General features: G+C 43.0%; 2 protein-coding genes and 1 long non-coding RNA gene across 9 annotated transcripts in view; 2 read left to right on the plus strand and 1 right to left on the minus strand.

Annotated features, from left to right (window-relative positions):
* Nucleotides 1-18,967, minus strand: part of cenpp (centromere protein P) — a 125,940-nt gene extending 106,973 nt beyond the window's left edge. For 2 of the 5 annotated variants that reach the window (XM_070549565.1, XM_015958288.3), the window contains exons 1-4: nt 18,835-18,967; nt 5,261-5,444; nt 5,035-5,189; nt 4,764-4,852 (exon numbers count right to left, since the gene is read on the minus strand). In XM_070549565.1, coding sequence (XP_070405666.1) covers nt 4,764-4,852; nt 5,035-5,189; nt 5,261-5,444; nt 18,835-18,883 — 477 coding nt within the window. In that variant the 5' untranslated portion in view covers nt 18,884-18,967. Of the gene's footprint in view, nt 1-4,763; nt 4,853-5,034; nt 5,190-5,260; nt 5,445-17,874; nt 18,006-18,834 lie in introns of those variants that run through there. The other 3 variants (XM_054733321.2, XM_015958290.3, XM_015958289.3) reach the window with 3 other exon arrangements.
* On the plus strand, nt 2,231-3,796 carry LOC139068908 (uncharacterized). The gene is made up of 3 exons (XR_011520158.1): nt 2,231-2,564; nt 3,473-3,559; nt 3,643-3,796. It is a non-coding gene; the product is annotated as an uncharacterized lncRNA (long non-coding RNA).
* nol8 (nucleolar protein 8) overlaps nt 14,020-23,174 on the plus strand; it is a 35,337-nt gene continuing 26,182 nt past the window's right edge. For 2 of the 3 annotated variants that reach the window (XM_054733275.2, XM_054733283.2), the window contains exons 1-4: nt 18,243-18,380; nt 19,933-20,085; nt 20,328-20,390; nt 22,333-22,411. In XM_054733275.2, coding sequence (XP_054589250.2) covers nt 19,962-20,085; nt 20,328-20,390; nt 22,333-22,411 — 266 coding nt within the window. In that variant the 5' untranslated portion in view covers nt 18,243-18,380; nt 19,933-19,961. Of the gene's footprint in view, nt 14,115-18,242; nt 18,381-19,932; nt 20,086-20,327; nt 20,391-22,332; nt 22,412-23,174 lie in introns of those variants that run through there. The other variant, XM_054733277.2, reaches the window with a different exon arrangement.

The raw sequence follows: 23,174 nt of genomic DNA on the forward strand, positions 1-23,174 counted from the left end.
GATCTTGGTATATCGTCCAACTGAAGACCTTTTCTTCTGAGCATCAGAATATTCCCAAGACCTTTATGTTTTCCATTCGTTATCACCTTATTATTCCCTGACGACTGTCCTTTCACCATCAATTATCAAACAGACGAACACCTGTCTGATCCTTCATGAGTCTTTGGTGCATTAATTGACCTTTCGCCGGCTCTGCCCCCAAAATAGCCATTGTCCAATCACACATCACAGCAACATTCACTGTGTGAAGAGGTCTGACAACTTCAAGCAAGATGGATAGCGTTGAGCCCACGGCGTCTGTAAGTCGGACAGTCGATACCCAGAGAGATCGTCTGGAGGAGCTGTCTTCCATTCATTCCCAAAGCGGTCCCAACGTGAGCGGTGCTTGATATGGATCAAACCGTGCAGATGACCCCACTCCCAGGTAAATGTTTATAACATCATGAAGTAGGGCTGCTCAATTAATCGAATTTTAATCACGATTACGATCTGAGTTTTGAACGATTATAAAAAACTAAAAAAGCCGATTATTTGCTCCTCCCACTTGCGCTGCCCTGAGTTGCAAATGAAGCGCTCCTCCCACAGTGTTGCCAACTTAGCGACTTTGACGCTATTTCTAACAGCTTCTCAGACCCCCTTCTTGACTTTTTAAATCCTAAAAGTACCTAGCGAACATCTCAGAAACATCTCTGGTAACCCTTAGCTACTTTCTGGATAACTGTCGTCGACGTTTCCTGCAGGTTAGCTAAACACTTCGCCTGCTCTCCGGACCGTTCTTCAGGACATTAGGAAAGGGAATGATGTAGTGATGTGTCGGTCGCTAAAGAAACAGTTATATGGCTCACTGTTGGATTAACCAGAGTGAGTGACACACACACCGTACCTGCGGACTCCTGAGCCGCTAAAAACGGCTAAATGTGCGTGTGCGGCACGCTAAACACACGTGCAGCTTGCCCCTGATTGCTGTGAGACCGGGTTGGGGGGTGGGGGGTGCAGCTGTGGTTGGGACAATTATTACATTAACTGATGGACGACTTTTAAATAAATAGTTTATAAATAAGGTAGAAATAAGTTCCTCACGCTGATAACTAATAACTAATCTCTCTGAGGACACGGTGCTAGTGCACTCTCCTACAGCACCTTGACATGACTCAATAAATGTTATGCAACATTTTGTGAACATCAATTTATTAGCATTTATTTGTTATAAATGCCACTGTATAATTCTTACTGTCAGTATTTGCAAGATATTGGTATTTGGGTCTGTACTGGTTAGACTTAAATGAGTTAAACCAAGGTCTACAGCCCTTGGGTCATAGACGATGAGCTATAAGTATATTGGTCTTTTTATACTGGGAATCAGGAGTTATTTTAGTGATCATCTTGTTTCTTATTTATTTTTGTTCTGATTGTGCCCTGAGCTATTTTATGACTGAATAAAAACAAATAAAATCAGAATAAATAGAAAAATCGTCCTAAATAATCGTGATCTCAATTTCAGTCACCATAATCATGATTATTATTTTGGCCATAATCGAGCAGCCCTATCATGAAGCATGTGTCTGCTCAAAGGTAAGAGTAATGGCTAACTAGAAATCTTCTGAAGAAATTTTGAAAGGGGCCTGCCATCTGGCACAAGACAGTGGCAACATGGTGAGAAGCCAGGTAGCTCTAGCTCACCTCAACGCTAGCGATCACTCATAAATAAACCTAGACATTACTAACCAAACAACTAGTTTTCACACAGAAGCAGTCAGACATGGAAGCAGGTGTAACATGAGGAAGTATGGGTTTTCTGTGCCAAAGGTCGTATTTGCCCGGCTGGGTCAAAGCTGGGTCACGCAGCACTTTCACCCACAGATTAAGACCTGAGCCGACAGCAAGTCTGAAGGACTCCACAACATCCAACACCTGCAGCTTCAGAAGAAGGAATTCTCACACAATCTAGTCATAATAAAAGAGTCTTAAACTTCCTTTATTTTTGTTAAATAATCATTTGATCACTTTGCTCATTATAAATGTATTTTAATCAAATGAATGATTATTATGCTTTGGGTAATCATAATGAACTATAATGAATCAGTACTTAATTAAATAATGTTTTTGAAGATGTTTAGCAATGACCTTCACACTTCTCACACAGGTCCGTATCCACAGTAACTCAAAACACATTTGCTCTGACGCACAACAAGTTTGCTTTGGGAAGAGAAGTGGTTTTGGTAAGTGAGTCAGAACGATAGTGAGAACGAAAGAGAGTGGACGTGCGGAACAAACGCCACGGGGAAAGGAGCCCTGCAGGCTCTTTTCTCCCACCACGCTATTTCTGTCAAGCCAGACAGAATAGCTGAAATGCAACCAGCTAATGCAGACTCATCCCAGAGTCTTTTGGTTTCTGAGTTAATTTAAACTTGAGAAAGCTCATCTGCCGAACGCTTCAGCAATGTGTACCGAGGTCAACTCTGGACTGGACCGTCAGCACACCTTCGTCTTCTCTGTCAGCCAAGGTGTCATCTGGAGAAACATTCTCCTGTGAGGTCCGGATCTAAAAGAGGGTCCTAAGTGCGGTGAGGCAGAACACAATAGATAGCGTTCTGATGCTGTTTCCTAATAAGAACTAAAGTTAATTGCAAAACATCATTTTTAAACTCAGTACACCTTTTCTCTCCCTGAAGCAATCTCAGACACCTGCATGCACGCATTCATAATTACATCATCCTCAATCTTAGCACATCCAACACAAGGTCTATTTGTGGTAGAAAGTAGGTGTAGGAGGCGCAATGTGATGCAGAAATACCTGAGCTTATTTCCAGGACAGGTGTGGTTTATAAAGCAGGAACTGCTGCAGCCGTGTGTCAGCAGTGTTGGGTCATTGGGATAATTAGTTAGTGTTAGTATTTTTCTTTTGTTATGGACTCTGTTAGAATGGCCATACACAGCTGAACGAACAGGTCGTCCCTTTAAGACATGTATGCATGAGCATGGACAGTGAGCTCAGCTGGAATACTGGTGACATGAAATCTGCCTTTAGTGAACCTTCACACATGACCAGGTGGGTTTTAGGGTTGTGTTACTAGTGTAGAATAAACGTGTCCAGGCATGAACACTCTAAATACTGTAGTTTTAAAGTTAGAGCAGATGAAGTTGTTTTCTAAATCAAAGCTAGTGTCCCAGGACTGTCGCCCCCTGCTTGTAAAACAACACTGTGCTTCCCCTAACCCTAACTGTCTCACTGAATGTTGGTACCTGCCACTTGACGTCTAACATGCAGGTAGACAGAACCCGCAAAATCATCCGATGATAAATGACACGCTTGTTTTAAATGTTTAAGAAAAACTATCCAGTGAAATGTAAACACTTAACTAAGTAGAAAGATACTGATGTGTATTAAAAGCCACTTTACTCACAAGTTCAAAAGCGTTAATGTAATCAAAGCTGTTTTTAACATGAAGCCTAATTCTTACGTCTCCATCAGCTCTACGAGGGAGAGACGAGCACTAGCAGAGACGTTTTGCTCTCCGTCTCCCCGCCAGGACAACAGAGGGCGTCGCGCTGTTCTGAGGTATCCTGCCTCCATTAAAGTCACGTTTCCTGTCCATGATAGTGTATCTACTACTGTGTTTAAATGGCTTTAATGTATTTCAGAGACTTAACAGGGACACATTTGTCCCCCATCCACCTCATCATGCGATCGGCACCTCTAAACCCACGTTCCTCATCTTTATCATCCACAAACAAAACGCTTGCTGCATATCTCCTTCCGTCACGGGTGAATAAATGTTCATATTTTCAGACTTTTTCTGCGGTTCTTCAATCTGTTCCACGTCTGCTAATGAATATCATTTAACTTTACGAGGGGGCAAAGGTGGCGCCATTGACGAATTTATAGGAAGTGGTGTCCTGACCAATCACAAGCTTGTGGCCTCTGTCACCTTCTGCTTGCCAGTCGGAGAGCCCTTGCACCGACTCAGACGGAAAAGAATAAATTAGGCTTCGGTCTGCCCCTGGAGAAGAGAAGCTCTGATTTCTGGGTGGGGTAGGATGAGGGAGTAACACGTTATCAGAGACTACGTCTTTCTAGCAGGTCTGAGAAAGTTACCACACACAACAGGAGGTTGAATGTCAGATCTCTCTTCAGGGGTGTGTGTGTGTGTTTACGATTAATAAATATCAGCTTCTCACAGGAAAATTAAACATTTGTCTGATGGAGTCCAGAATGGCCTTGTTCAGTGCACTCACTAGGTGTGTTTCCATTACCAGAATGTCAGGGTAGATTTACAGGAACCTCTCGACATGCGCGTGTCTCCACATGACCGGGCTGTTGTGGGCGGGAACACTGCCGATTGGTTGTAACTTGTTCAGAAGTGATTAATATTTCACTGCTTTTGATACGTTCTGCATGTTTTGCGCCAATCAGTGACGTGACTCACAACGCACCAGTCCCGATGTGCTGACATGTAAGCAAATTCCTTACAGGACAAACTGTAAATGGAGACACGACAGCTAAGAGGACCGAGCCTTCGGATCTCGCGGTCAACCCCCTGCTGCATTTACCCTGAAGCTCCAGTAAAGGAAGCACACCTACTGTAATTCGTGTAGATCTGCAGTTCAAAGAGAGTGTCTAAGTAGTTGATTGGTGTGTGTGTCCAGGCTTTTTTTTTTTACAATTACCACACCACACACACACACAGTAAAGGAGAAAGGACAGGAAAATCAGAGAAAACAGTCTACCAGGGGAAAGAGCAGAAGGGACTAAAATGACCCACCTGGACCTCCGACAGCTTAAACTCTACTTGAAAATCGAGGCCTGAGCAATGACCTGAGATACAGAACAGCTGGACCTCCTTCCTGCCACCTGGCAAACAGACACAAGTCAAAACACTCATTACGTTCACATACTGCTGTCTTATGATAAAAAGTGTTTCTTTAGCTCATGTATGAACTTTAAAGTAAAACAAGCTCATTAAACCACTAGGAATGACTTGAACCAGCAGTGACTAATCTCCAGTCAAACGTCAGGAAACAGGTCTGTCCTACTGTGATCGAGAGTCTTTGTGATGCAGCGGGTCACACTGATGCCATTAATCTGGATCTGCAGCTTTATTTTCCTCTCCAGCTGCTCCACCTCCTCTTCCAGCTTGGACACCACCACCTCCTTCCCTTCACCTTCTGTCAGTCCACACATAAAGGCCCTGTGGATACAGGCAAGCAGGTCAGACGTGAAACTTGGATGGAAACACAGGAATGTGAAGCCTAAACTCACAGGGCTTCCTTCATGGGTCCTTCAAAGTTAAAGGTGATGTTTCTGCAGTCCTCCTCCTGTAGCTGTTGATGCAAACCTTTCACTTCTGCCTGCAGATGCTTGATCTGAGCCTCCAGCACCTCCAGCTCCTCTGTGTTCTCCTCCCTCATCATCTCCTCCTCTTCTTCACAGGGAAACATCAAACCTTTCCGTTAAAACACAAATTAAATAATCGTGACTGTGACCTGGTCCAATGAGACATACAAATCGGCCAAATTGATATGACCACTGACAAGGGTACTCTACCAGTTAAGTTGGGTTATCCTTCAAGCTGATTGGTCTGGAGCAGTAAATATGAGCAGAGTGAGGTTATAAGCCCGCTAGGTGGATGACTGGGTCAGAGGAGCTCACCTGCTCAGAACCAGTGGCTCAGCAGGAGGCTCTAACTGGGTTCAGATTTTGTGGGTGGTCCTAGGCTGCTTCAGCAAGTGGGGATGCTGTTTTGTTGTCTGAGTGATGAATGTGGGTGGGCCATAGGCGTCACAACTTTTATGTCAGAAGGGGACTTGACTCCTCCCCCACTTTTTAGAATCCCCCCCCCCCCCCCCCCCCCCCCACACACACAGTTAGTCTACCTTGCGCTCTTTAGATTGTTCTCAAAGAGGTCTATTTCACTTGGTTCATTAGAAACTACTCAGTCCACTGAAGTCCATTCCATGTTTTCCTGTTTACGCTGCTCTGCTTCACAAATGGTGGAAGTGACTGATGGGTTTTCAATAAAGTTAAAAAAAAACACCATCAGTGCAGGCTTGCTGAAGCTGGGAGAGAAGCCAGTGCTATCGTCATCATAAGTTGTGTCCATGTCTGATCCCTCCACAGACATGGACATCAGGAGATGTCTCACAAAAAAGCACAAAGTAAGTAGAAATGTCCCCACAGGACAGGTTTTAGTAGAGTTAGCTGGCTAGTCAGTGTTATTCATCAGCTAGGCTCTCTGGCAATCTGTTTAAACACTTTAGGCAGACTGTGTTTCCAATCAAAGCTATTGTTTTCAGTAAAAATTAACACTCCAGATAAACATAATAGCTAAACTGAATTCTTAGTAGGAGATAGGGCTGCACAATATATCGGAAATATATCGTTATCGCGATATCAGCATGCGCAATATGAATATCGCAGGTTTTCCTAATATTGTGCAGCCCTACTAGAAGAACCTTTCACTTTAAATTAGAGGTCGACCAATATTCATTTTTCTATTGCTGACACCAATGTCAAGCACCCCACTGCCCCGCTCTCACGCTATCGCCGGGCTATGCCAATTTTCTGGGGGGAAACCCTGGACAGGTATTGAACACATACTGAGTATTGCATTGGTGGTATTGTGTACCAGGATAATGCCAGTACCAGTTAAACTGAGGAGTTCTACACTCTTACTGCAGAGGGGATGAATGACCTACGGTAGCGTTCTGTTTTACATCTGGCATGTGACAGTCTGCCTCTGAAGAAGCTGTCCATGGTCTCCACAGTGGAATGCAGTGGGTGGGAAGGTCGTTTATTTGATGTCGGTGTTGTCACTTATTTAATTTCTCCTGTTTCTAATGCAGCTGTAGACTTTTAAAATGGCACCATGATCAGTAACTAAGGCTGGGTAATTAAAAATCAATCTAATCGATTTTGGATCGATTTCATCCTATATTTGATTAACAGAGGAGGCTGTAACGATTACCAAAGATTTGGTGCGGGTCATGAAACCAATGAAGGAAGCTAAACTTGCAATGTCAGAAGACAAGCAACCAACTATCTGTCATGGTGCCACTTCTCGCGCTGCTGCAGGGGGCCTTCACCCTCAGCCTTGAAGACTCTGCTGTGGTGAGGGACGTAAAGGCTGCTGTAAAGAATAACTTGGTATGCTAAGGTCTGTGTGTGTCTGTCTATGCAATAATAATTCAGGCCAAATCAAAACATTACAAACACAAAGCACAGTTTTGTATTTTATGTGCATTTGCTTTTCATTTTACAGATTAGTTGTAGCTGTTGATCATTTTTAATCCATGCACTTTTTTGTTTGCTTATGAGACTGTATATTAGTATGCATGCCATTTTAAATCTCCTGACAAAAATAATTTGTTAAATATCAGGACTTGGACTTGGCACCTGCACACAGTGCCAAAGCTACCAGTACCTGGATTAAGGACCATGTTATCTCTATTATTGATTCTCCAGCAAACTGGCCTGACCTTAACACCATAGAAAATGTTTGTTCAACCTTTATTTATCCAGATGAGTCGACTGAGAACTCATTCTCATTCACAACTACAATCTGGCCAAGAAGCAGCAGCAACAGACACATCGTTAGCTTTACACCAAAGAACAACAGATAAGATAAAATCAGATAAAACGGTTAGACATAAAGACAAAGGACTGTTCTCATATATAATATGTACTAGCAGTCAGAACAGGCTTAAAACAGTCTTTAATACTCAGAAGCAGGAACACTGATCAGAAATTATTGATCACCGTGAATTATTGAAGGTAGATAATGGAATGTAGGTAGTGAGCTTCAGTGGTTTCTGCAGCTCATTCCAGTCGTTGGAAGCAGCAAACTGGAATGAGGGCGGCCAAAGGAGATGCGAGCATTGGGAATGACCATACAGATGAAGTTACTGGAACGTAAATAATGCTGGTTGTTGGAAGTGATGAGAGAAGATATGATGATTGTTGTGTATATGAACTGATACCAATGTAACATCCTGCAGGAATGGAGTGATGGCCAGTTAACGAGTGAATACAGATCACAATGATGAGTAGTGAAAGGGGCACCAGTGACCAAACGGGTTGCTGAGTGATAAATGACATCGAGTTTATGAAGAAGTTTTTAGGTAGCAGTCCTATAAATGAAGTCACCATAATCTAAGTTGGGAGGATTGTCATTTTGACCAAGGTTTGCTTTGCAGCATGAGTAAAGTGGGGTATTCAATTCCGGTCCTGGATGTCCAGTATCCAGCAGGTTTGAGTGGTTTCGCACACACACACACACACACACACACACACACACACACAAAGTAGTGTTTCTACGGTTACATTGTGATTTCTTATAAACTTTATTATATTTATCCTGGTGAATCTATAATTATTTCAACAGGAAAACTAGTAGTAGCCAGTGTTTCCCCTACATAGATTCAGACAGAAATTTCAGTGCCACAACTACGAGGTCCCCCCACCCACACACAGAGGCTCGGAAGGGAAGCGCTCCGCTCGCAAAGATCAACCCCCCCCCACCCAGGAGAAACACTGGTAGAACTTTCCATAGCTGTTTTTACAGGACCATAGCGTTTGCAAAACGGGATTTGCCACGGCTCCCTGGGGAGGATAAAGGTCGTTTATAAGATCAGACCGTGGCCGTAATGTGGCGCAATCGTGACAATTTTATAAAAGATTAGGTGATTGCGGCATAAAGGGGGCATGCGGGCAGTCTCTGCGCTGCCACAGACTTCCCTTTATCTTGGACATAACTTGCTTTTTATTGCGATTGAAGCCGTGATCGTTAAGTTTTTTTTAACAAGCAGCTCCTAAAGGTGTCTGTCCCCATCAGCCCCCGTGCAGTCTCTGGTGATCTGAGCTTCAGCTTTAACAGAGAGGCTCATCGAGCACTGCGGCGCTCCAGTTTGCTATCTCAGCTGATTTTGTTCAAAAGGCAAACTTTATTGCCTGTGTTTACTTTCATTTTCAATTAATTTGCCAGCCGGAGCTCAGCAATAACTCCCCACGTCATCATGACATCTGTCTCTGTTGCGCCAGGGCACATACGACAGACCATTACCGCAATATTACTACCAAGCGGGGCGGAACGAATGCCGCAAAATTCGCGAAACGCCATGCCGGCATGGCGTGTTTATAGACATACCATTGCGGTAATATTACGCCAATTTGCCGACATGGTGTGTCTTGTAAAAAGGGCTAAAATGAGAAAAGAGAAAAACTAGTTATTGAGAAGTAGTTTCTTGGTTAAAGGAGCATGGGGCAGGATGAAGAAACGAAACTCATTAGCGACGCACTCGGCGCTGTGAGTAACTGCAGCCCGGCACGAGAGCGCCCACAAACTCTTCACAAGAAAAAAAAAAGTTACAGTGATGTACGGCCAGAGCGCGGCTCGAACAAGACACCGTGTCGAGCGATGAAGTAAGTAACATTGTTACTTTAGTCTAATATTTGTAAAGTTCCATGACATTAGCATTTTAATTTAGCCATGATACTCGTGATGTAAAGCAAGTGCTCCTTCCTATGAAATATTCGTAAGCCAGTTTTGTGACTGGTTAGCAAGACAGTAACATGATGCTACTTTATCAGCATAAGGCTTTGTGGCTGCAGGTGATTTCTGAGGTTTTTAGACCAATTACAGTTATTATTTTGCACTAAGCTTACTAACAAGCTAATGTTATTGTTTATACATCATGTAAGAACATCCAATTTCAAGTCACTGACATCATTTGTGAAACCAATTTCATTACAGGACAGGCATCACAACAATGTAAATAAGAACATAAATATCAATGTTTAGTTCAAAAAATGCATCAAAATAAAATCATAATATCAACAAGACCTACAGGGTAATAGTCATTTTTATCATTACTGTCATTGATTTTCAGGAATTCATATTGGAAGCAGTGATGGAAGACAGTTCAGATGGAGTGTGCCCGAGCCTGCCACAGACTTTGATGTGTCGTGGGAAAGTCTGAGACCAGGGGCTAAAGGAAAGGGGAGAGGAAAAGGTCGCTCCGAGGGTCGGGGAAGGACACGCTCAAGGGGTGAGGGCAGCAGGTTGAGGTCCAGAGCTCCTTCAAGAGGACCAGGGCGCCGGGGTAGGCAGCGAACAGCTTTCAAAGAAGAGGACCGAGACCGGCTTGCACAGCTGAGAGCTGCCAGTATAGCTGAGATGCAGGTTGGTTGTAGCCATTTGTGTAAAAAAATAAAATAATAGATGCCAAAAACGAAAACATCACTCACTGGAGATATGAATCTAGTCATGTAAACATATGCTCTTTAATTTCTAGACAGCTTTACAACACCTGAGCCAGGAGGAGAGAGATTATATTCTTGAGAGAGTGGTGACCCGTCTTCCAGGGGTGATGCTGGATATCCTGGAGTTTCGGCAAGAGACGCCAGGACACCGTCTTCCTGAATGAGGGCACCCTAACCCAAAAATCCAAACCGTTTATCTACAACTACAGTAGTTCCAAAACAGCACAATACCTCAAAATAACTTTAGCTGAAGACAGCATTTTCACCCAAAAATAAACAAACAGTTTGTGCAATACATTTATTTTTATTTATGTACAAAAAAGTTCTGTTATTTGCATTTGTACATAGTATTTTTTCTTAATTTCTAATAAATCTGTGTGCATGAAAGAAGTCATTCCTGTCTTTTGATGCTTCACGTAGCTGGGGCCTTTATGGAGAGAGAACAGCAGCATTAGATCATACATAGATTTCATGAGAATGCAATTCTGGAAACTCTCGAGTTCTGAAGTTGACCTGTAAAAAAACAAAAGCTACAACTTTATAGATTATTAGGAATCACACTTTTGATTGCCTTTTCACCCACAATTGTCATTTCTATACGTAAAACTTCAGCTTTGATATTGACACTTTAGCTTTTTTGCTTATGAAAATGTTATTAATATACCTAAAGGTCAGATTGGTGGCATCCTTCAACCAGTGTCTGTTGAACATGATTCGTTGAAGAGCCTTGTGTGGTGGAGATCCTGGCACCATGCCACGTTGCATCAAGTGGTCCATGGTCACATTTGCCACGGGTCCATTCATGCTTCCCTGTGACATGGTGAAGCACACCCACCCACATGTCCTAACAGAAAAAATAAGTTTTAATTGAAAACTTTACATGTGACAGAAGCGCTCACCAACAGAAACACGAGAGCTGGCACTATTATGAAAAGAAAGGTAATTATGTCAATGTGCATTGTTGTCTTGTTGTCCAAAAGATGTCACAATACTTACATTAAACATATCACGATGTTGTGCTTTCTGACAAATGTACAAAAATTGGTTGAAGATGTCATTCAGCCACACAAGTAGGATGGAAATTCCCTTTAGGATCCCAGCCTGTGAACAAGGATAAAACAACAATTCCATCTTTTAGTTCTTTTTAAAACATAGAAGGGTTTTATTTACCTGCAACGTTTTGTTTGCGGCTGCAAACTTCGTCAGCCTGACAAAGTTTTCATAACAGTTCTATTCTGTTATGAAAACAATAAATAAAAGTAGAATTAATATATTGTTTTAAGACTTTGGAGTTTAAAAAAAGAGTGTAGATAAGAATAGGGCTGGGAAATATGGCCTCAAATCTATATTGCGATATAATCTGAAGCATGTGCAGTAACGATATATATTGCGATATATTTTTTCATCTGTTTATAGATGTCAAATTGACATGCTTTTAGATATCCTCATGTGGCAAATATATGCCACTTGAGGCATATAGGCCTCCTCCTCCGCCCACTCCATGCTTGCAGTCACCGCCATTCTGTTGTCCCATTGTCAGCAGGGTGCACATCTTAGTGACGTCATGTGTTATCACAATATCGCCGTATTGCGATATAGCCAAAAACTATCATTACCTGTTACAGACGTTGTCTGTTTTGTGGCCACAAGGTGGCCTCAGAGCTCCTACCTGTTCACCTGGCTCTAGCTGAGCCAGGTGTCGCTAATCTTCTCAGTCAGGGAGCTTCCTATAAAAGGCAGCTCCCTCTGTCATTCGAGGAGGGAAGCTTAGCAGAGGCCTGGTGTTAAAGCGAGTGTTCCTCTTTTTCCCTCCTAGCAAACCAGACGTTAAAGTCTTCATTTTGATTACCTGTGTGGTACACTTCCTAGTAGCCAGAGCTCGTTTTTGTCTCCATTAGAATACTCGTTAAAGAGTTCAGCTCACCCTTTTGGTGTAGCCTTTTGTGTTTGTCTCATTCCTTTACTTTCCCGGATTAGTACCGGCGTTTTGTGTTTATTAATAGTATTGTTATTTACCCTGTATTGGATGATCCTTCTGTTTAGTATTGTTAATTCCCCAGTGGGACGTCCTTTTGGTTTTGTATTCATTTTGTCTTAGCCTGCATAAAGCAGTGTTTTTTAGTTAATAAACTCCTCTAAGAGAGTAAATCTTGGTTTTGTCCGGTAATTCACATATCTTTCTTTACGCCCCCTTTAACATCATCTCCTAGATGAGCTGGGGGCCGTAAAATTACCCAATTTTATATCATTTCTACCTTATATCGTTTATATTGCCCACCCCTAGATAAGAAGACATTGCAACTCACACACTGTTGAGTAAGTTGTTTGCTTGGTCCTCATCAATTTGGACTGCATCCGTAGCTAGATCCATGGATTTGAAACTACAGACAACACAATAATATTTGTTGTACGTAAAGATAAATACTGGAACTTACCTGAAATGGTACTGATTCTAAAGAGATAAATATGGAGCCTAATACATCTGTCATTAATTCTTTCTGCAAATAACAACAATCTGCTGTGAATTGACACTTCACAACATAAATATATATAACGACATATATTTGCTGAACTATTGTGTTTTTATCTTTTTTACACATATTACAGCAGTAATTTCCTGCATATATAGCAAGACTTCTCATGAACATATTTACCTTTCTTCAAAAGGATCTGTTACGGCTGGAGCCTTTTTGTGTTGTGATTTCATTTTTCTGTGCATTTTATGTTTCATCTGAGGAGCCTGCCTGCAGACTATGTTGGCTCACCCTTGCTCCTCCCTGCACCAGCTGAGCTGGGTTTTCATCAGCCGCAAATTGTTTAAAGGACCAGCTGGAGCTCCTCACCAATGGGGACAATAGTGCAGAGCTGCCTTTCCTCTGGTCTGTTGTCTCCCACTTAGAACTTCGGTATTGTGCTCTTACTGTTTGAACCTGTTTTGGTAAAAGTGGATTTAGATCCGTGGTGGTTAAAAGAATAATAGTCATCTTTTCTGAATTAAGAGAAAGTAAATAAAACCTTTGTTAATTTTCCTTTGTGTCGCGCGTCCTCCATGTTACCCCAGGCCCCCTAGACACCTGGTTGTAACATATGGGGGCTCGTCCGGGATCATTAAGTACCCTTAAACTGAGGTTGGATGCGTGATCATTTGTGTGTATCAGTGTTTTACCAGTTATGGCTACTTTTGATTTAGCGCAGTTTGTGGAGGCCCCATCCCGTGGACTGATTGGTGCCTGTCGCAAGCGGGATCTGCTGGACGTGGCGGATCACTTTGGATTTCAGGTGGACAGCTCAATGTTAAAGGTGGAGCTGCAGGAGGTGGTAATCAGTGGCTTGGAGGACTTGGGCCTGCTTACTCGGCAACAGGCTGCCTCGCCTGCGGAGGCCCGTGTACATGCTGAACCTCCCCTGGCGACCCCGCCCCCTGTCAGCCCTGCAGCACCTGATGACAGAGACAGACTGGTTACAGCTGCTGGAGACGCCGACCCGGCTGACTCTGATGAGGACGTGACTCCAGCCGAATTCAGGCTGAGGATTGAGCAACTCCGTTTGGACGCTGAGGACAGAGCCCAGCGCAGACAGCTGGAGTTTGAGATGAGAAAGCTGGAACTGGAAGCTGATACAAAATTGCGGCTCCGCAAACTTGAACTTGAACACGAGGCTGTGAAGGCTGAGAAAGAGACATCTCCGGTGAGTTCCCCACCGCAAGACTCTTTTAATATCAGTAACTGCATGGCGTTGATGCCTGTTTTCAGGGAATCTGAGGTTGACTGCTACTTCTCTGCGTTTGAACGCATCGCAACGGCGCTTAATTGGCCGCGGGATGTGTGGCCTCTTCTGCTGCAGTGCAGATTCACAGGTAAAGCCTCCGAGGTTGTAGCCACTCTCTCTGTCTCGGATAGCAATAATTATGACACCGTTAAAACTGCAGTTTTACAGGCATATGAGTTGGTGCCAGAAGCCTATCGCCAGAAATGCAGACTTTCCAGGAAAAACTCTGCACGGACACACATAGAGTTTGCTCGAGTAAAAACGGTTCTATTCGATAAATGGTGTAATTCCTCCAAGGTAAAAGACTTTGCTACTTTGCGTGAGCTCCTGCTCCTTGAGGAATTTAAACGCTGCATCCCTGATAAAGTGGTTCAGTATGTAAACGAGCAGAAGGTGACGTCATTGTCTGCTGCAGCGCAGCTCGCAGATGAGTTTGTGTTAACTCACAGGGTGAACTTTGAACCCAACAGAAGACCCTCACCTGGGCCGCCTGCTGAGGCAGACATAACGAATGTCGTTCCTGAACCTGCTCTGTGTTTTTATTGTCACAAGCCTGGTCATGTCATAAAGGACTGTCCCATTCTCCAGGCCAAGAATGTAAGACAAGAACAGCCTGACAATGTTGAGGTTTTTACCTGTTCAGCCCATGTTACTGTTGGGGAACGGGATGTGGGATCCTGTTTTAAGCCATTTGTATTTTCTGGATTTGTTTCATTGTCGGCTGATGATAGGCCTGTACCGATAAAAATCCTGAGGGACACTGGGGCATCTCATTCTCTCATTCTGAGTTCGGCATTACCCTTTTCTGGAAGAAGAGCTTGTGGTTTTAAAGTAGTTGTTAAAGGGATTGCGCCCCCGTCCTTTCAGAGGCCTGTCCATCGTGTGTTTTTAACATCTGATCTCGTCACAGGATATTTTAACATTGCTGTCTGTCGCTCCCTACCAGTGGATGGCGTCGTTCTCCTGTTGGGAAATGACATCGCCGGGGACTTGGTGGTTCCACCTGCCTGGTCAAAACCTCAAGCTAAGGGAGTAGAAAACATGTCAGTTTCTACTCCTAAAGGTCTCATTGCAGGAAACAAAAACACAGGCTCCTGTGAAATGGACAGACGTGCTGCTGAGCCTGAGCCGCCCGTGTTTGATGCTGGGTTTTGTGGACCAGCCAAAATAAAGAGGAAAAATAAAAAGAAACCATTATGATTTATCCGTGAGTAGTGTACAGAGACCTTCGCTTTACAAATTCCGTGCTTTGGCCACTTATTAAGTAAGATGACAAGCAGCAAAGGCACAGAAAAGATTTTGGTTTAGCCCAACCTGGAGAATGAGATGTAGCAGTGTTTGTTGTTTTGTTTTTTGTACCCAAAGGTGTAGACCTTAGGCTTTATGGGGGGAAGTGTTACGGCTGGAGCCTTTTTGTGTTGTGATTTCATTTTTCTGTGCATTTTATGTTTCATCTGAGGAGCCTGCCTGCAGACTATGTTGGCTCACACTTGCTCCTCCCTGCACCAGCTGAGCTGGGTTTTCATCAGCCGCAAATTGTTTAAAGGACCAGCTGGAGCTCCTCACCAATGGGGACAATAGTGCAGAGCTGCCTTTCCTCTGGTCTGTTGTCTCCCACTTAGAACTTCGGTATTGTGCTCTTACTGTTTGAACCTGTTTTGGTAAAAGTGGATTTAGATCCGTGGTGGTTAAAAGAATAATAGTCATCTTTTCTGAATTAAGAGAAAGTAAATAAAACCTTTGTTAATTTTCCTTTGTGTCACGCGTCCTCCATGTTACCCCAGGCCCCCTAGACACCTGGTTGTAACAGGATCCAAATCTAGGTCATCAGCTAAGGCCTCAACACCAGCCATTAGAAAATCTTCCCTGTAAAGATAATGTCAGAAGTGTTTGGTGGTGTGATGTTAGTTCTGAACCAAGTGTGGATATGCAAGGTGTAATTTAATGTATGAAATATCATAGCACAAAAACGTGAATATTTGTTTTACAGAAAAGATACTAACCCCTCAGACACAGGTTCAGTTGGAGATAATCGATGCAACATTTTAGCTGCTGTTCGCTTACTGGGTGTTGAGGTTGACTGCACATTACCTCCCTGAATTGCAGTTTCAGGAGCCTGCTTCTCCTGGTAGCTGGAAAACACATTTTTAAGCAAAAAAGTCAACAAGTTGGTTGAGACTCTACACCTTCTGTTTACATAGATCAATAATGGCTAAGCTTCTTTACCTGTGGCACAACTAGTAATATGAAAATGCATGTCAGTCATAAAAAAAATTTATTTATCATTTTCACAAACATATTTTATTCTGACCTACATTCAACTGGACAAATTTAGAAAAATAAATACAAACTTCTGCACAACTTTACTTTTAGTCAAACGTGTTGTTATGGCTGACTTATTATTTATTCTTATGTAGCACAGCAATAGCGCTAGGAAAATATATTCTGATGGGGTTCTGTTACACAAACCCCACGAATAACATTATCTACTGAAGTAACAGTCCTGCTTAGAGGTTGGACTGTAGATGAAATATGACATAATTCTAAAGACTGATCTTTGGTTTGGAAAATGTCCGTTCTCTTCTGTGGTACATACAAACTGAAACGTGATCGCAGCTAACATGCTAACGCACGCTAGCTCTCTCCGGCTGAGCGGTATAATCAAATCAAGCTCTGTTTACTTTTCTCGTCAGAATAAACGGAGCATCCATTTATCTCCAAACACATGCGGCGTGTCGTCCACAAAACGTAGAAGTGATCTGATTACACCTTAGTTGCTTTTAGCTTTTTTAAACTGATCAGGAAGCCATATGCTAAACACCGTTAGCTTAGATAAGTTTCTTGTTCATCTGCACAAAGATTTGTTAGATTACCTAAATCAGCATTATCTAAATCCATAAGTTTAATTTTATTTTCTCAAATTGTGCAGATACAGCTCTGATATGTTTACCTACTCGTTACTGAAACCTACAGCAGAAATAAGGAGACCAACACTTACCTGGTCACTAGAAAATGTGCCATGTCCGCATCCTTTTTCAGGCACCAAATCCAGTTGAAGCAGCCTCCATTTTTCCAGAGCGTAACCAATAGATATTCGGGTCCCTGACCGACTTTTATCATATTTTCTTTTTGACTCTCGACATGCCGCTGATAAAACCTTTTTCTTTGTGCCACTCTTTAGTGGGCTTTGAGTTGCGCTTGGTCGTTTGCTAGTTGTAGAATCCATTTCCAGGGTTCTTCCTCTTCTGTTTGAGGTTTTAACGTGGCTAGTAGTGAAAGACGCATTACCGCCACCCTAGCAAGCTTCCAAATGTTTTTCCGGGTTTGAACCTTGTCGAGAACGCGCTTGAAGCGTCAAATAACGTCACATCCTTAAAACAGCGCGGGAAATTCGGATGCGACATGTTTTGCATTTTGAAGCACACAGCCTGTTTAACAAAATGGAATGATAAACTGGTTTTATCATTCTTTTTAGTTTAAAATGCTTCATCACCCATAAGCTTCACAAGAATGAACATTTACTTTTTGTTTTTGGACAATTCTGTCCCATGCTCCTTTAAGGTTTAACTACTGTAAGCAAAATGCACTATAATGCAGAAAATGCCATCTACACCATAATTGTGTTTTCTGTGGGAAGCCCCTCATTGGGGGACTAACCCCCACATTTTTATGCTTCTGACGCACCTGGTGAGGACACACAAATGTAACCACACTGAAAATAACCTCAAACTAAAACTCTTCACTTTAGCACTTTCGTTGACAAAATACATGGCATGTGTTGAAAGAAGGGCATAATAAAACTACAAATGAGACGATTATTTCAGTAACAGACGGCAACTGGCTTTTACCTGGCTGGTTGGAGTCGGAGTTAGTTAGCTCCACGCTAACTAGTTTGTAGCTTCGCGCGCTCCCGGACTCTACCACCTATGGGGTAGACTCAGGAAAAGCTCTGTTCACACCAACAAGTAGTTTCTCTAGCTACAAAGAATCCCCAGCCTAAATAATCATAGGATCAATATAATAAATCTTTAATGTCTCCGATAAACAATTTTAATCAATCTGAATCAAATAGATCGAATGGTGTCGCCCTTCGAAACCGCAGAAGGAACGACGGAATAGGAAATATTCTGTCCCGGTAAAATAAATGCTTATTGCATCACGGTTTTCTGGCAAAACAGACAAGCTTCTACTTACAGACGTGTTTGAGATTTTTTATATTTTAACATAATCAGAATTTAAAATTTGTTTTTACGTCCATAAGTGTTCTGAACCCTCGATTGGGGCGGAACGTTTGTAGAAATAGGAAGTGTCAGTGGGACACAGAAAAGAATAGCACCGGGTGAATACATGTGAGGTAAATATTTGTGATTACTTTTTGCTGCTGTGATAAACAGTGTTAAAACAGATTGATATGAAATCATAGAGCCATCTGACGTATTTGTGTGCGTTCATCAAAGAGATAGTCTCTCTTTGATTCAGACACGAGTTTGTTCTGGTTTTACTAAGTCTGTCCTTTTCTGCCACATCTTTCGTGTATTTGCGTGTTTTAAAGCCGGTAAATGGGTGTGTGGATGTTCACGGATACGACTCAGTTAAATATCAGAAGGTAGTTTTAGTCTGATAAAGAAGACATTACAGAGAATTTCCCTTTTATGGAGATTTAGAATAAATTAATAAACCCGTTTTACCCCAAATCGGGGAAGTACAGTAGTTACTAAAATGTCTGTTTTTCTTCATTTGATATAGTTTATTAGGTAACCAACAGGTTAACAAACGGACAGCATTACTTTCTGGTTAGAACCGTTCACCTGGTATTCGGACCAATACACCAACTAGCAGCTTCATCCCTCGTTTCATCTTCCATCAGACTTCTCCATAAGTTCTTGTGCTCAGAAAGATCTGCCACGTCACAGTGATGACGCTCGTGTCACAGCGATGATGCTCGCGTCACCACATTGATGGTCGTGTCACCGTTCGTGTCGTTGATGGTCATGTCACCACGCTGATGGTCGTGTCACCACAGTGATGGTCATGTCACTAGTTGATGGTCGTGTCACCGCTTGTGTCACCACATTGATGGTCGTGTCACCACGGTGATAGTCGTATCACCGTTCGTGTCACCATGTTGATGGTCGGGTCACCATGGTGATGGTTGTGTCACCACTGGTGTCACCACGGTGATGGTCGTGTCACCATATATGTCACCACAGTGATGGTCGTGTCACCATTCATGTCACCACATTGATGGTCATGTCACCGTTCGTGTCACCTTGTTGATGGTTGTGCCACGTTCGTGTCACCACGGTGATGGTCGTGTCACCATTTATGTCACCACAGTGATGGTCGTGTCACCTCGTTGATGGTCGTGTCACCATTCATGTCACCACCTTGATGGTCGGGTCACCATGGTGATGGTTGTGTCACCATTTATGTCACCACGGTGATGGCCGTGTCACCATTTATGTCACCGCGTTGATGGTCATGTCACCGTTCGTGTCACCTTGTTGATGGTTGTGCCACGTTCGTGGCACCACAATGATGGTCGTGTCACCATTTATGTCACCACAGTGATGGTTGTGTCACCACAGTGATGGTCGTTTCACCACGGTGATTGTCGTGTCACCATTTATGTCACCTCGTTGATAGTTGTGCCACGTTCGTGTCACCACGGTGATGGTCGTGTCACCATTTATGTCACCACGGTGATGGTCGTGTCACCATTTATGTCACCACAGTGATGGTCGTGTCACCACAGTGATGGTCGTTTCACCACGGTGATGGTCGTGTCACCATTTATGTCACCACGGTGATGGTCGGGTCACCATTCGTTGGCTGATTTTTAAAAGGACTACACCTCTACTGTTTGATCTAAGTAGGTTTGACTTGTAATGGTTTCTTCTGTGCAGGTGAGGCAGGCTGATTAGAGGCTGCTAGAATGATGCGGCGGCTGTACATTGGAGGGTTGAGCCACTCGGTCACCCAGAAGGACCTGAAGGATCGATTTGGGAAGTTTGGGGAGGTGGTGGATGTGGAGTTGCGGACCAGGAGTGATGATGAGGGTAAAGAGTTTGATTTTCAGACACTCTGTATTTAACACGGTCACGTCATTAATAATGAAATCACCAGTTTGAGATCACAAGCAGATGGTTTTCTTGGGAGTTAAACAGCTCTATGATTCTTATCTTTACAGACTTCAGTTAATGTGAGGTTTAAATCCTGTGAGCTGGAAAAATAACAGCAGTTACGTCAAATCCTCAAAAGTTAAAACCGTATGAAACTGTTGGTTTTCTTTGTCCTGCAGGTGTACCTTATAAAACGTTTGGCTACATCAACATAAACATCTCAGACGCCAACCTGCAGAAATGTAAGTCACAAGAAACCTTTTACTAGGAAATGTGATGATTTTTGTTCTGGCAGACTGAATCTGACTTGTGATGATGCCTTTCATATTGATTCACTTGTCACAGTCTGGTGACATTCATAATGATCCATACAGGTATGTGTCGGGGCTGATTAAAGCTGTTATAGTAAATCTGCAAGCAAGCTAGGTTTTGAATGCAAACACGGTCATGTAACACTCAACCCTCCCCTCAGGGAATTTCCATGGGTCCATGTCCACCGGAAACTCACACGTTTGCAGAGGAAACGAGATAGCCCTAAACACCAGTCTCCATTTTCTCGGTCCAAACATCTTCTGTTGTCCGTGACTTCAATCGGTGATTTTATTTGTAGGACTCTGGTAGTTTGTCCTAAAGCTGAAGCGGTAGCAGCCGGCTGTTTCTCGTCCTCTGATGTTACTGAGCGGAGAACCTCTCACACCGGTGGCGTTCTGCTGCTAAACAACTTTTTTTCCAAAAAGCGCCTAGCAACAAACCTAGCGACATTTCTCAGGACCCTTTGCTACTTTCTGTAGAACTTTCTTGTAGATATTCCCCACAGATTAGCAACAAAGAAACCATTTGCACCCTGAACCGTTCTTCCGGGAGTAAGGAAAGAGAACGATAATCTACCCGTGTGCACGAGGACTGACCAATCATAAACTGTTTTCGGCTAGGCCGAAGACAAAGGGTGTGTCTGAATCCACGGGCAGGATACTTATGAGTACGGGAACACCTCGGTTGATGCAGAGTTGATGAACTTTTCACAGACAAGTAAGTCTCTAAAATATAAATATATGAAAACACAACATTACATGAGAATAATACTCGTAAAACAGAGTGTTTTAGCTCCGTTTGTCAGCTGAGAAGCACATTTATAAACAGAAACATGAAGTCGCGATCTTAAACAGAGGAATAGACTTTTTGTGTGATATGCTTGTCAGCCACTAGATGGTGCCATCAGATAAGAGAAATACTCCGGAAAGAAGCTTTAACACATAAAATGTTTTTTATTTTCCTCCCTTTTAGTCCTAAAAAGACCAACCTGTTTTTAAAATCTTCAGTATATATATATATATATATATATATATATATATATATATATATATGTATATATGTATATATGGGGGGGGGGGGGATGGTGCCTATCTCCAGCAGTCAACTGGCAAGTAGGAGGGGTACACCCTGGACAGAGAGCCAGTCCATCGCAGGGCAACACAGAGACACACAGGACAAACAACCATGCACACACACACTCACACCTAAGGACAATTTAGACAGACCAATCAAACAAACAGTCATGTTTTTGGACTGTGGGAGGAAGCCGGAGTACCCGGAGAGAACCCACGCATGCACAGGGAGAACATGCAAACTCCATGCAGAAAGATCCCAGGCCGGGAAGCAAACCCAGGACCTTCTTGCTGCAAGGCAACAGCTCTAACCACTGCGCCACCACGCAGCCCACCACATGTCTATCGATAGATATATCGAACTATTGAATTATCGTCCAGCCCTACTGCGTTCCTCAAGTTCTGATTGAAAACGTACTTTTATGACTTGGCTTTGAAACCATTAATAAGTTATTGTTAAATTATCTTTATCTGTACTTTTATTAGGTTTTATTGATTGTAAACTAATCTTTTACTGCAGTTTTAAGATATAGTGATTGTTTTTTATGACCTTTCCTCTGTACTATGTGTAAAGCGCTTTGGTCAGCTCCCATGCTGTTAGGAAATGTGCTTGATGAATAAGGCGGTTCGGTTCAGTATGATGAGCTCCACATTATTTTTATTGCTCCAGCACACTATGTTAAATCATTATTAGGGAGACCTGAAACAATGACTTCTAAATGAGCTCTAACAGCTTTAAAGTAGGCTCTTTTAGGTGTTGGATGTTTTGATGACATCACAGTTTGTGTGTTCTTTGCAGGTTTGACAGTTCTTAACAAATCCAAGTGGAAGGGAGGAACTCTACAGATCGAAGCAGCTAAAGAGAGCTTCCTGCACAGGTCTGTTCTCCTCCGCTTCTCATGTCAGAGCAAACGAAACACGATTGAAGTTCCAAATCAACAGGGTTGCTGGGAATTCTGCAGGGAAATTTCTGAGCTCCTACCTGAATCAGCATCCTGACAGTCAGGTCTGGAGGCGTTAGAGATGTTCTAGGAGTCCATCTGGTGACAGCGCCACCATGTGGAGTCAAGCCCTCCCATGTTAGTGCATCATTCATTCATTCATTCATCTTCTTACCTGCTGATTCCCATGGTATCTCCCTTCTTCTTCATGTGATGAGTAACGTTCATTGAAATGTTGGTCTAGAACTTTTTATCTTTTGTAAAGTTTTATATTTCCAACTGGGCCCAAGAATGACGAAGAGATCTCCAAGCCCGGGTTTTCAACTGTCCGATGGTTGTCAAAGCATGACAGATAAACAGCGATAAAAATCACAGATGTAGCTGGGTTTCACATGACATAGCGGCTATGTCCCTGTTTACTCTGCTCGCTGACGCTGTGGCCACCAGCCTGGCCTCTTCAGATCCACGAGCCAGGATCACCCATCCCCTGCTCCTCCTCTCCTCCAGGCTGCTGAGGAACACAGCTGAGCTGAATCTCTCTGATGACCCACACCGAGTTTTTACTGTAACTTTTAACTCCGAGAGATGAGTTTGAACTAACTTTAAAACTCTGAGACGATCCAGTAGGACCTGTTGGTATGACCAGCAGGGGAATGGATGTCAACTCACGTTTGACTTGGTTATGATCTTAGTGGTCTCT

The sequence above is a fragment of the Nothobranchius furzeri genome, chromosome 3 (assembly GCF_043380555.1).
Source record: "Nothobranchius furzeri strain GRZ-AD chromosome 3, NfurGRZ-RIMD1, whole genome shotgun sequence".
Taxonomy (NCBI): Eukaryota; Metazoa; Chordata; class Actinopteri; order Cyprinodontiformes; family Nothobranchiidae; genus Nothobranchius; species Nothobranchius furzeri.